This window comes from Chlorocebus sabaeus, chromosome 12, assembly GCF_047675955.1.
Source record: "Chlorocebus sabaeus isolate Y175 chromosome 12, mChlSab1.0.hap1, whole genome shotgun sequence".
NCBI lineage: Eukaryota > Metazoa > Chordata > Mammalia > Primates > Cercopithecidae > Chlorocebus > Chlorocebus sabaeus.
Window position 1 is genome coordinate 20,000,116 of NC_132915.1, and position 14,036 is coordinate 20,014,151.

Below are 14,036 nucleotides of genomic sequence, written 5' to 3' on the forward strand. Positions count from 1 at the left end.
TTGAGAATTGGTCCTGAACAGTTTGGTGGTACAATTTTAGGATCATGTGGCCTCCCCTGATCTAGGCCCTAGGGATACAGTTGTGAATAAGATAATCACAGTTCTTCCTCTAATGAAAATTACCTTATTTTTCTGGTGGAGGATGATAAAGAAGGAAGAAAACAAGAGGAATCAGATAGTGACAGACGCTACAATGAAAATACAAGAGTATTTTCTGGATAATAATATCGAGTTGATGAGGAATGGCTACTTTAGGCCAAGTGGTCAGGGGAGCCCACACCTAGGAAGTCACCAGTAAGTCACATTTATGTTGAGACCTACATGACAAGTAAAAACCAAACATTTCACCATCTGGAGAAAGCATGATTCAGGTAGCCAAGCAGGTAGTGTAAAGGTCCTGAGAGGTATTCAAAGAAAAAGGATTCAAGTATGATTGGAGTACCCTTGAATGAGAGGGAGAGTGTTGGGATATGAAGTTAGGTAGGAAACAGTCCTATCATACAGGGCCTCACAGTCTAGAATAAGGAGGGTTTTGTTTTTAATTCTCTGATGAAATCTATGGGATAATTTTGTTTTAATTTTAGTTTTTTTTTTTTTTTTTTTTTTGGAGACAGGGTCTTGCTCTGTCACCCAGGCTGGAGTGCAGTGATGTGGTCATAGCTCACTGTAGTCTTGATCTCCCCGGCTCAAGTAATCGTTCCACCTCAGCCTCCAGAGTAGCTGGAACTACAGGTGCACATTACCACACTTGGCTAATTTAAAAAATTTTTTTGGAAGAGACAAGTTCTTACATGTTGCCCAGGCTGGTCTCAAACTCCTGGGCTCAAGGGATCCTCCTGCCTCAGCTTCCTAAAGTGCTGGGATTACAAATGCTTGGCCTATAGGAGAATTTTAATCTAGGTAATTATGGGCTATGTTTGGAGATTTTCAAAGCTCATTCTGGCTGTCCTGTCCTATGATGGGTAGATTTTAGAGGGTCAAAACAAAAATATTGTTTTAGTCCAGGTCAGACATGCTGGTGGCATTTTCAGAAGTGGTGGCAGCAAAAACAGGAATGAACATACCTGAGAAGCCACATATGACATAGCAAGAGACAACCCAGGAACCCTCAAAACTGAAATGTGCATGACATGCCCAGAGTTGCTCAGTGCAAAAGCTGCATGCAGTGGTTCCAAAATAAATTCAGGATGCTGTTTAAAGGAAGAGTCCATAATTGCTAGATGAGGTGGGGAGGTGGGTCAGAGAGGCAATTGATTAGGTGTTGGTGGTGCTGAGGTGGAAAAGCCAGCTGAAAGTTTTAGAAAACAAATGCAGAGTTTTGCTTTGCACTTGTTCCATTGAGGTGCCCATTAGACATCTAAGGCAACATGTCAGAAAGGTAATTGAAGTTAGAGTTAAAGTTAAGATTTGAAATTGAGGGAAGAAGTCATTATTAAGTGATATTGTTTGTCATGGAAGAATAAATGTCTGAACACATCTAAGAGTTTGTATCACTGAGAGGTGATATGTCCTATCAGACATCAAAACATTCCACAAAACCTCTGCTTTAAGATAGTATTGATAGAAGACTAGATGATACCTCAGTGGAACCATACTCAAGGAAATGTATCTCAGTCAGTATGAAAATGTAATATATGGCAAAAATTGAAATTTAATCAGGAAAATGGATGGAATGTTCAATAAATGATGTTGGCACAAGTGGTTACCCATCTGGAAGAAAAGAAAATGTGTTTTATACATTTTATAAAAATGAACAGATTAGATAATTAAATGTGAAAAACAAAATAATAAAAGTGCTTGCGTCCGGGCATGGTGGCTCACGCCTGTAATCCCAGCACTTTGGGAGGCCAAGGTGGGCGGATCACCTGAGGTTGGGAGTTCAAGACCAGCCTGACCAACATGGAGAAACCCCATCTCTACTAAAAATACAAAAAATTAGATGGGTGTGGTGGCGTATGCCTGTAATCCCAGCTACTCGGAAGGCTGAGGCAGGAGAATCGTTTGAACCTGGGAGGCAGAGGTTATGGTGAGCTGAGATCACGCTATTACGCTCCAGCCTGGGCAATAAGAATGAAACTCCATCTCAAAAAAAAAAAAGTGCTTGCAAGAAAATCTGTGCTACTGCTTGTACAACCTAGAAATAGGGAGACCTTCTTTTAAAGACTGAAACTCCAGAAGCTATGCAAGAAAATAGAGGTATTTGGCTATGTAAAAGTAAAATCTTTTATCTGGCAAAGATTTCATTAAAAATGATAGAGGACAAACAATATATTGGAAAGTCTGTAATTCAGATGACAAACAGTGGATTTGTAATGTTGAAGAACTCTTTCAGATTGTCAAGAAAAAGACAAATGACCCAATTTTTAAAATGAGCAAGGGATGTGAATAGACAATTTCTAGGGTAGCAGATACAAATGCTGACAAGCATATGAAGAGATGAACAAATTCATAGGTAGTCAGGGAAATGCAAAGTAAAGCAACACTTTATTGTTATTTTATTCTCTTCAGGCTGCCAAAGTTAATGAGCAAAAATATTTATTACTTGTGGGGATATAGGGAGATGGGTGCTCATATTTGTAGCAGAAATGGAATTGCTTCAGTGTTTTGGAAGGGAATCTGGCCACATCTATTAAAATGAAAAATATATTTATCCTTCAACCCAGCAATCTCTTTCCTGGGAATCTATCTTACAGAAATAAAAACACTAGCATATGAGGATTTATATATAAAGATGCTTTTACAACTTTGTTTTTAGTGTCCCCAAACTGGAAGCAAAAATGAGTACCTTTCAAAGGGAAAAGTTGAATAATACATGGTCCTTTCACATCATCTAGTATTATGTAGTCATTAAAAAGAATAAATCAGAGGTAAAACAGTTTACTTAGATTTCACAAAGTATTCTTGGATGAGAAAAAATATAGAGTTCATGTAATGTAGCTTCGTTTTAAAACTAATGATGACAAACTTCCTCTGTGTATATTTATACATGTCTATGAAATTATTTACTCTTATATAGGATTATCAGAGCACAAAGAAGTGAAGAATACATCCTAGGTTATTAACATGGGATCATTCAAGAAGAGAGTGATGTAAATGGAGGGGGAAATTTAAGCAAAAAGGAAAAGAAAACAAGTCAAATAATCACCTCCAAACTTCTCACTTTAAAGAGTTTGATTTCTTCTTGAGATTCCCCAACTTCCATGAAAAGTCACATTCAAAAACAAACAATAGCAATTCCTGCCTACTCACAGTCATGTGTGCTTAAAGGCAGACTCCATTGTCTACCATCCCAGTGTTTTCAGTAACAGTTACATAATAAACAATTTCTGGTCTTCAGACAGAGAATATTGTAGAGCAACATGTTGACGTGTTGATTGTCTTAGAAAAATAGATATTGAGTACAAGCAGCCACTAGCATCAATATCACACATCCGTCTAAATATCCATCAGCTGGGAATAATAGATACAGGGGACTCCAATAGTGGGGAGTGGGGACAGGGGCAAGGGGTGAAAAGCTACCTATTGGTTACTATGTTCACTACTGGGGTGACAGGTTCAATTAAAGGCCAAACCTCAGCATCACAAAATATACCCATGTAACTAACCTGCACATGTACCCACTGAATCTAAATTAAAAAAAAAAATCAATCAATCAATCATTATCCATCGTTGCTCCATCAACTCTCACCTACCAAACTAGAGCTAAGGGGTGGAGTGGGGAATAGAAGTGACAAGTAAGAAGGACCGAAAACATTTTAGAAAATACATTGAACTCAAATTGAAAAAAAAAAAAAAAAGAACCTGTTGGATTCAGAAAAATGAATTAGAAAATTTGGAATCATTTACACCAACACATTCAGGAGATGGACAAGCAAACTCCCACTGATGATTGAGCTGCTTAAGAGTTGATACTTACACGTACAATTAAAACTAAAGTTTTTCTCACTGAACTCTGGGTATTTGGTTTAAAAATAAAGTAAAACTAAAGATGTGGTGGCTTATGTCTGTAATTGCAGTACTTCAGGAGGCTGAGGCAGGGGAGACTCTGTGAAGCCAGTAGTTCAAGACCAGTCTGGGCAATATAGTGAGACCCTGCGTTTACAAAATATAAGAATAAAAAAATAGCTGGACATGGTGGCATGAGCTTGTAGTCCTAGCTACTTGGGAGGCTGAAATGGGAGAACTGCTTGAGCCTAGGAGTTCAAGGCTGCAGTGAGCTATAATCACGCCATTGCCCTCCAACTTGAGTGACAGAGTGATACTCTGGCTCTAAAAAAAAAAAAAAAGTTAAGAAAACATTTTATTTAATAATAACACATAAAGCAACCTTGATATTGGCTCTTTATATTTTATTCTTTTTCTTAAGAAAAAATATTGGCCACACCCTAGGAATGAGTCACAACTGCAGTTTGAAAAATGCTGACATTTTTCAAACTGCAGCAAAGGTACATTAGTATTAGTGCTTTGTGAACTTCCTCAAGGTCGTATTTTTACTCTATGTTACTTGTTAAGTTCCTAGATAATACATTTGTAAAAGTGAACAGCATCTTTCCAGCCCTCTACTTGCACATTTCCTTGGCGTTCTGAATTAGAAACAGGGCAGTCATTCTCTCTAAGAGGGCCAGTGGCAGGTGGGGGCAGCTCACATATACGAGTTCTTCCTAAGTTACACATTCATTTGTTTTGGACTTGCTTATTGGTTGTCACTGTCTTCCACCACAAGCACCTTCTTTTCTTGCATCTCAGACTAATTCTTCTTGGTTTCAGTATTTATTCAGTCAGCTGAAAGTTGCTAATTTAGGAATACCAGGATAAGCAAGAAAAACTCTTTACCTGTGAGTAACTCATGGATTAGAAGAAACAGACAGGTATAACAGAGTGAGATGCTGACAGGGTTCCAGCAGTAGCGAAAGATGGGTCTAACTGACAAGGGGTGGAGATGCTTCCTTAGAAGAGATGCATTTGAAAAAGAAATGACCTAATTTTGCCTAGGGTGAGAGACGGCATTCCTGGAAGATGGAACGGCATGCACAAAGGCATGGAGGCAGGAGGTAGGGAGAACACAAAATTCCATTTGTCTGGAGTTCCAGGAGAGTGATGTGAGACGAGGCTGCTGTGCACATCTGTAGGCCTGGGGAGCCCCCCAGGTGACTCTGTGCTCTCACTCTTCTCTGTAAGGAAGCAGGAAGGGGTAGGTTCAGATTTCAGGGTCTCAGTTTTACTTCTTTCTACTAGACTACAGCTCTACCGAAAGTCTGGAACTGTCTCATTATCTGAATCCTCACTGCCTGGTACAGGAGCTGGTACGGACCCAGTGGACATTCAGAGGACTATCAGACAATTAGTTCACCCTCGTAGCCACACTTGGCAGATATCTGAAACTCAGGTCCAGTCTGCACTCTTGTCTTCAAGAAGAATAAAATAAAATTGCAGCTTTTTTGAAATAACTTAGGAAGATAAATATTCTCTTTTATTAAGAACTCTTTTCAAAACTACCCCTTCCTGGAAAGATGTTTCAAATGGATTAATATCTTAAAATTATTATTATTTTACTTCCCAGATTCTACAGATAAGAAAGATAGAGATGAATACAACATAGAAGTATAAAAACGATTAACTTGTGATATCCCAGTTTTCTATTTCTTACCAGTGGCTGATGCTCATTAACAACTTTAGGATTTTGATTATTTTAAAATAATTTTGGATAAGTGTGAATGTCATCAAAGAAATAATTGCATGTTAGAGTCGGGTGATCCTTTTGAGCTTATTCTGGCTCATCCCTCTCATCTTATAGTTAAGGAAAGTGGAGACTAAATAACTTTACGTTAAGTTGCCCCAAATTTTCTTTACTTTTTTTTTTTTTTTTTTTTTGAGACAGGGTTTGGCTCTTGTTGCCCAGGCTGGAGTGCAATGGCATGATCTTGGCTCACCACAACCTCCACCTTCCGGGTTCAAGTGATTCTCCCGCCTCAGCCTCCCAAGTAGCTGGGATTACAGGCGTGTGCCACCACACCCAGCTAATTTTATATTTTTAGTAGAGACGGGGTTTCTCCGTGTTGGTCAGGCTGCCTGGTCTCGAACTCCCGACCTCAGGTGATCTGCCCGCCTCGGCCTCCCAAATTGCTGGGATTACAGATGTGAGCCACTGGACCCGGCCCAAATTTTCTAATAGACAATGAAAATCAACCAAACAGCCATGACTCAGAGCAAGTTACCTTTTTGATGTGTGTCCCTTTAGTCTCTTAAAAATATGTATGTGTATTCTCATACTAAAACTTATCATACTCTTTATATTTTTGGATCTTGCCTTTTTCATTCAATGTACTTTGAGGATTTTCTCCAAATTTATTCACATGTTTATTACTCACATATCCACATATTTCATGGCTCCAAAATATCTCATTGTATGGATAAACCATAATTTAAGTTGACCTCTTCCATGCTGTTAGGCATTTAGGTTGTGAGTTTTTGTTGTTGTATTGGCAATAAAACCTTTGCATAAATCATGAGGCTTCTTTCTAGTTATTTCTTAAGGGAGAAATTACTGGTTTGACCAAAGAGGATGGACATGTCTAAGGCTTCAGATATATACTGCCAAGCTGACTAGCCCAGGGAAGTTGTACAAATTTGCCATAATCAATATGTTTCACAACATTCTTAAAATCTTATCAACTTTAAACCTAATAGGTCAGTGTCAGTAATTCCAGTTAACATAAGAGTTCAAATTTGCCCTAGTTTTAATCATTTTTAAAAATTTATAATTTTTAAATGATAATAATTATGATGCAACCATGACTTTGAGAAGCCAAGAGATCTTATTCTCAAATTGTAAATGAATCCGTAAGCGCTAAGAGAGAAGAAACAGGCTATTAAATGGCCAAAGATCAAATGTGAAATGTCCAGGAGTTTTCCTGTAGGGGTCACTGTTACCGTCAATTTATGCCTGCAATAAAACTAAAATAGTCACACATTAAAGAATGTATGCACATTTTTAATGTCTGATTCCTCTACATTTCTTAAACTGCAAAATAATAAGAACACGCAGCCAGATAGCATCGCGATACCAACTTCTTTATATAATGACACATACCATTCCACTCAATGTGCTCCTCAGTTTGAATTGATAAAATACTTGCTACTCAAATGAAAGGCACTTATGCCTGCTCTTAGTAGAGGAAGCATTATCTAATTGCCTAACGCCCCATTAGCATAAACCTATACTGACTTGAGAAGAAAAGAACGTTCATTGCTGTGGCCAATAGGATCCCCTCTCTCCACCTTCCCTTTTCTGCATCAAAATCTACACAGACAAAAGTCAGATGTTGTAATATGCATTTTATCGTGTCACTTAAGTACAAGAAGTGCTTTTTAATTTTAAGTTTTTATTAATGCTGCTCAAACTTGACCCTGATGTTCCAGGATCCTGGCCAAGGTGTCAGTGAGGACACAATCGCAAGGCGGCTGTTAGGTTTAGGGGCTGGGCAGGAAACTTGCCAGGTGCTACCAGGAACGTGTCAGCCCTTTCTACAAAGCAGGTGTCTTTCCCATCATAAAATGCAAAGCAATCAGCAGTTCCCTTTCTCCCCAGCCCCCTCGTCCGGAGGCCGAGAGGATATTTACCCTGGGTTCTTGCAGTTCTCTTATAATTGAACCCAGCGGCGGCTCCTTCTCCGAGCTCAGAGCCACCAGGCTCAGGCCCAGCCACACTTTACAGGCAAATTGCCGAGCTGACCAAGCTGGGCCAAGGCCAAGCTGGGCCGGGGCGTCCAGGAAGCGGAAGGAGCCCGTCTAGGAAACCCGGGTGTGCGTGGTGGTGAAGCTAGTGGGCAAGCTTCCACTTCAGGTCCGGGTAGAGACCTGGGGCTTTGCGTCTCGCAGCAGACGCTTGGCGCCGCTCCTCTTCCAGCCTGCTGCCGCCTTCTCCGAGCGAGTGAGTTGGCGAAACTCACCTGTCGGAACCCGGGGCCTGGCTGCCAGAGCGCGCAGGTTACAGCAAACTTCGGCCGGGACGCCACAGCCAGGGAGGCGAGTGTGGGGGCTGCTCCCCGAGAAGCCAGCTCCCACCCCCTGCTGGTCCCCTTTCACTTCCAGGCGCCTTCGGCTTGGGGTGCCTAGAAGGCCAAGTCCGGCAGACGCCAGGGCTGCAGGTTCGAGACGCTCCGCCTCCTCCTGCCACTTAGAGCCACAAGCGCTAGCGGGAACCTTTCCACTTGGTCTTAGTCTGCGGTCACTGCTGAGGTTTTCAGAACTTTCCAGGCAAAGGCCAGCCAGGTCCTTTGCCTGCAACCCACTCCGCGCGTACCTCCTGCCTGGGGACACCCCTAGGCCCAGGAGATCCTACTCTTCCCGGAGCACCGACGTTCCACCTGTCGTCTGCGCCCCCTGACTGCTGTCCGGCTCCTGTGCCAAGGGGCGCTCGCATCTTCCCGGGGCCAGCAACGCTCCCAACTTCTCGACTCGCCCTCCTCCTCCCCAGAGCGAGAGTGGGGCAGGCTGAGCCCCGACCCGGGGTGCACTCGAGCGTTCCCAGCACTCGGGATTCGCCCCCTCCTCAGAGCCGACTTTCGAGGGGGAATTGAGCCTCGGAGATCCAGGCCTGTTACTACAAAGCTCAAATCGGCCCCGGTCTTTCCACACCCCTGTGCCCGTCGCGTGCTGGCCGGGTGAGAGGCCGGGCCGAAGATTCGAGTGCTCGGGGCCGCGTCGCCCCGTCGGGTGCTGAGCTGAGCCCACCATGGCCGGCTGCTGCTGCCTGTCCGCGGAGGAGAAGGAGTCGCAGCGCATCAGTGCGGAGATCGAGCGGCAGCTTCGTCGGGACAAGAAGGACGCGCGCCGCGAGCTCAAGCTGCTGCTGCTGGGTGAGTGGCTGCGTCTCCGACCCCCGCGAGCCGGGCGTTCCCCTCCCGAGCCTTCCCGGCCGCTCTACTGGCCCGGACCCGCGCGGCCCTGGAGCCCAGCGGAGTGCAGGACGGCTTCCTCCTCCTCCACCTTGGAGCTCATGGATGCCAGCAACTTGGGGCCTTAGGGCGTCTGTTCTTTACATCTCTGGCTGGGCGACATGAAAAAGCACCCCCTTCCCCTGCCCCCAAACGGGACAGGGACCTGTAACACTTGACCTCTTGACCGCTGTACCCTATGTGTTTCGGCGTGCCCCTCTCCCCAAAACCCCCTCCACTCCTCCGCCCGCAGCACACCCAGCTTGGGGTCTATGGTGACCCACATCTTGGGTTCAGGGCTAGCTCCGACCCGCACGCTTTCAGTTCTAGATGAAGCATCTTGAGAATTTACCATGTGCCAGACCGTGCTAAGTTCTTACGGGCATCATCACCTGGTGATGCGCGCAGGTGATACCTCTATTCTAGAGAATTAAAACATGGAGGCCTGGAGAACTGACCAACTTGCCCTGATTGGGAAAAGGCAAAGCCGATGCGAGGTCAGCTGTGGGGGTGAAGCCCATGCTGTTGCTGCTCCTCTGACCGTGAGCTCCTACGCCTGCCCCCCATGGGTCCCTTTGGCCAGGCCTTTGTGTTCGCAGCAGACCCAAACCTCCCTTGCTCATCTTGACTCAGTGTGTCCACGCCCTAGGATTTAGGTTGGCTGCCCTGGTGCCTCTGGCAGGTCTTCATCCAGCTCCTTTGGTCTCTCTGCAAAGGTCTGGGTAGGACATCCACTTTCAAACACAAAGAAAACAGTTGAAGGTTTGCCCAAGTTATGCCATGAGGTGAGGATCCCACCTCCTCAGACTTTCTAGAACGCTGTCAACACATTTGCTGTTTGAGGAACATTTTACCTTTTCTTTCAGACCATGGTATTAGCTGTCAATTTTTCCACAAAGATTTCAGCTTTTTTTCTTTCATCCCTTTTGAACAGGAATCTTCTCTCATACCATCTGTTTATTCATCTTTATTCCTTGTATAGGTGTCACCCTCCCAGAAAGCTTCAAGGAAAGAAAAAGTTGATCTAGTTAGTGTGGTATAGAGAAGGCTCTCAGCCAGTACGGCCTTCAGACCTGGGCGGAAGAACCCCCTTACCCTTATCCCCTGGGTTTAAAGGGCCCAGTCTGGCCTTCTGGGAGTCGGGGGGAGGGGGTGGCGGTGTGCCCCTCCCCATAGACCTGGAAGTCTGTAGGTCCAAGGGGGCTGGCTACCCAGAGATCATGCTGCCCCCTCCCTCCCAAGACCTGGATGGAATATCCAGCCCAAAGGGCCCCATACCAGCTTCTAAGGCCTGAGCCCTGGAGAGCTCACAAAGGAGCAGCTGTTTGCTGGGGCTTAAAAGAGTTTGGAAATGTGGGCTGGATAGGAGAGGAGGGGAGTCCCCGTGGGTGCCCAAGAGGCCCCCCTAGGAGAGAGGGAGCTTGGGTGGGGAAGGGAAAGGGCTCTGTTCATGGGCCAGGTCTGCTATTTCTGTGTCTGGCCCATAACTCTGAAGGGTCTGAAAATTCTAAACTGTCCCTGGCCTTCTAGGCTGCTATAAAGCTACTGTTGTCAAGGGAGGAGGAATACATGACAGTTTGCTAGCTTGTTTAACACTAGAAAATAACTAGGAGGGGGGTTTTGTACTTTTGCCCTGAACCCCACAAACCAGAGGGGTTTAGTTGCATATGTACTTTTGTTTTAAGGGCAGGCTGAACCCTATTTCATTTTGCAATGCTTTGATTTGTGTCAACATGAAGTACAGTGTCCAGAATATACCAGGAGCTTGACAAACGCTGGCTCTCTTATGAAAAATTGTGCAGTCAGCTGAGCCATACTGTGTTGGTAATAAGCCTGTTTGTTGGATGTAAAATGCTTGCATTGACACACAAAATAGGGGAGAAATGTTTGTAGGTAAATTGTTTGCCTTGAAAGTCACATTAATCAGGGTGACCCAGGGTCTTCTTCATTTCCCCAGGCCCTTGCTCCAGTCCTCCTCCTACCGCCCTTGTGGCACTGTCTGACCTCTGGACACCATTTTCATCTTGCCGAGTTGTGACTAGTACATCCCCTTAGTGAAAACTTTCCTGTGAAAAATACAGTTTCCAAACTACATGGAGCTGTTCAGAACTCCAAGGATGGACTTCAAAACCTCTGATTTATTTCAATCTGTACGGTCCTGGGGCACAGCTCCATTTCTTCTCAAGGAAGAGCCAGTGACTCAGAGGAGAGAGGAATTTTAGGGGAGGGTAGGCACTGTTTTGTCTGAAGTCATGCAATTTGAGTGAAAAATTCACCCATCTCTGGTAGGTGGATTAGAGCATCCACTGTTCAGGTGTCTCAGTTAAAAACCCCACTTTGCAAATGGGAGTTTGGAATCCTTTTGTGGAGCATGGGATGACCTCCAAAGCCACCATCTCTTTCAAAATGAAGCATGCTTTTGCAACAAAATGATTTTAGGATGCATCCAAAGTGCAGTATCCTGTGTTTGCTTAATAAAAGCATGGGTTAGTGTCTACTAGGGAAAGATAAAAGCTGTTGTTTGGTTAAGGCTAGTAATTGCAAGATGTTGGCATGACGCCTTCTCATCAGAAAGAGATGGAGAAAATAAAGGAGATGGTTGAATTTAGTAGAAAGAAACTTCTTACCAGTTCCTTGCATAAAAGTAGGACAAAAAAGAGTTCTGATAAGAACATTGGTGAGTACTGATCAGCATAGGGAGAAAGTGTCAGGACAATAGCTATTAAATAAGGGAAAATGAGATCTTTTATTGATTTTCCTGTTAAACGCAGATTGGTGAAGTATGGCTTGTTAATTGGGTTGAGTTTTAATTCAGGATGCAGACCTCACCTTGGAGCTCTCTGGAAGGAAGAGGAATTGGTATTTAACACATACTGGCTGAATTAGTTTGCTAGGGCTGCCATAACAAAATACCACAGACTTGGGAGGCTTAAGCAAAGGAAATTAATTTTCTCACAGTTGTGGAGCTGGAAGTCGAAGAGCAAGGTGTTGGCTTGGCAGGTTTGGTTTTTCTGGAGGCCTCTTTCCTTGGCTTACAGACAGCTGCCTTCTCCCTGTGGCCTCACATGGCCTTTCTTCTGGGCATGCACATCCCTGTCTTTTTCTTTCCTTCTTTTTTTTTTTTTTTTTTTTTTTTTTTTTGACACTCTTTAGGTTGGAGTTCAGTAGTATAGTCATGGCTTCCTACAGCCTTGACCTCCTGGACTCAAGCAATCTTCCCACCTCAGCCTCCCTAGTAATTGGGATTACAGGTGTGAGCCACCATGCTGGGCTTATTTTTCTTTTCTTTTTCTTAGCTTTTGTTGCCTAGGCTGGTCTCAAACTCCTGGGCTCAAATGATCCCTCTGCCTCAACTTCTCAAAGTGTTGGTATTACAGGCGTGAGCCACTGTGCCAGGCCACTTCCTTTTATAAGGACACCAGTTCCTATTGTATTAGGGCTCCACTCATTTTAATCACCTCTTTAAAGACATTATCTTCAAATACGGTTACATTCTGAGGTACTAGTGGTTGGGATTTCAACATATAAGCTTTGGCGGGAGGACTAAGTTCAGCCAGAAACAATAGTGTAGAGATGAAAAATGTAGATTCTTAGGACAGTCTGCCTGGGTTTGAACCCTAGCCCTATAGTGTCTTAGCTGTGGACTAACTTCTCCAGGCTTTGGATGGCAGTGAGTGCTGTGTCAGCTATCATCACTCTGTTTTTGAGTATCTTCAGGTCCTAGAGAGGTGTCGTTTTCCATTTTTAGTTGACCAACTATGGGTTGCATAGAAGTTTGTATAAATTGTTCTGGTAGTGCTTTAACAGAAATGTTTTGCTTTGAGTTTCCCTTAGTGTTTTCTGAGCTTAAAATCTCTCTTCCTACTTATACCAAAAAGTTGAAAATCTGGTCCCAAAAAGTTTTACTGGATTGATTATAACAAGATCCCATTTTAGAATTAGCTATCATGTTCCTGGGCAGGAAGTCCATTCCAGAAAATGGTGCAAATAATGTGAGTTTCAACATAGAAAGTGACAACACTGGCTGGGTGCAGTGGCTCACCCTGTATTCCCAGCACTTTGGGAGGCTGAGGCGGGTGGATCACCTGAGGTCGGGAGTTCAAGACCAGCCTGACCAACATGGAGAAACGCCATCTCTACTAAAACTACAAAATTAGCCGGGCATGGTGGCACATGCCTGTAATCCCAGCTTCTCAGGAGGTTGAGGCAAGAGAATTGCTTGAACCTGGGAGGCAGAGGTTGCAGTGAGCCAAGTTCGTGCCATTGCACTCCAGCCTGGGCAATAAGAGCAAAACTCTGTCTCAGAAAAAAAAAGAAAATGACAACACCTTCCCACTCTGTGAATTCCTGCTCTGTGAAGGAGAAAAGGAATGAAATGGTAAATATGCCCGCGTTCCTTTATCTGAGCTTAGTTCAATGCAACATCCTTTTCCAAGGTGCCAGCCACAGTGCAGGGATTCCTTCCCAAGGGCTGAGTTGGAGAAGGACAGTTCACAAATAGCTGTTATGAGGAAGATGGACATAAAAGCTTAGATTAAGAGGTGGAACAGGCAGAGCGTAAAGGGGGAGCCTCTGGCTGAGGCATCATCTGAGTGGGCCCTGAACTATGGGGAGGGTAAGATGCAAACTATTGTCTATGCGTGGGGGCTTGGGAGAGACATGCAAAAACTCTCTTCACCATCTAGGGAAATTTCTGAGGAGAGTAAATGGTGTTATAAGGATCTGGGATCATATGAAGGATCCCTTGGGGGCCAGATTTCATTGAGTTTTTGTGTTTTGTTTTATTTTTTGTTTGTTTTTGAGACAGTCATGCTCTGTTGCCCAGGCTGGAATGCAGTGGCATGATCATGGCTCACTGGAACCTCTGCCTCCCAGGTTCAAGTGATTCTCCTGCCTCAGCCTCACAAGTAGCTAGGATTGCAGGCATCCACTACCATGCCCAGCTAATTTTTAAATTTTTTTTTTTTTTTTTTTTTAGTAGAGACAGGGTTTCACCATGTTGGCCAGGCTGGTCTCAAACTCCTGACTTCAAGTGATCTGCCTGCCTCAGCCTCCCAAAGTGCTGGGATTACAGGCATGAACCACAGTGCCTGGCCTGTG

At 44.2% G+C, this 14,036-nt stretch overlaps 1 protein-coding gene across 1 annotated transcript in view; it reads left to right on the forward strand.

Moving 5' to 3' along the window:
• Positions 1 to 7,124: 7,124 nt before the first annotated feature.
• The window catches only part of GNA14 (G protein subunit alpha 14), a 221,024-nt gene continuing 214,112 nt past the window's right edge, over positions 7,125 to 14,036 (forward strand). The window contains exon 1 of the mRNA XM_007969546.3: positions 7,125 to 8,858. Coding sequence (XP_007967737.2) covers positions 8,735 to 8,858 — 124 coding nt within the window. The 5' untranslated portion in view covers positions 7,125 to 8,734. The remainder of the gene's footprint in view (positions 8,859 to 14,036) is intronic.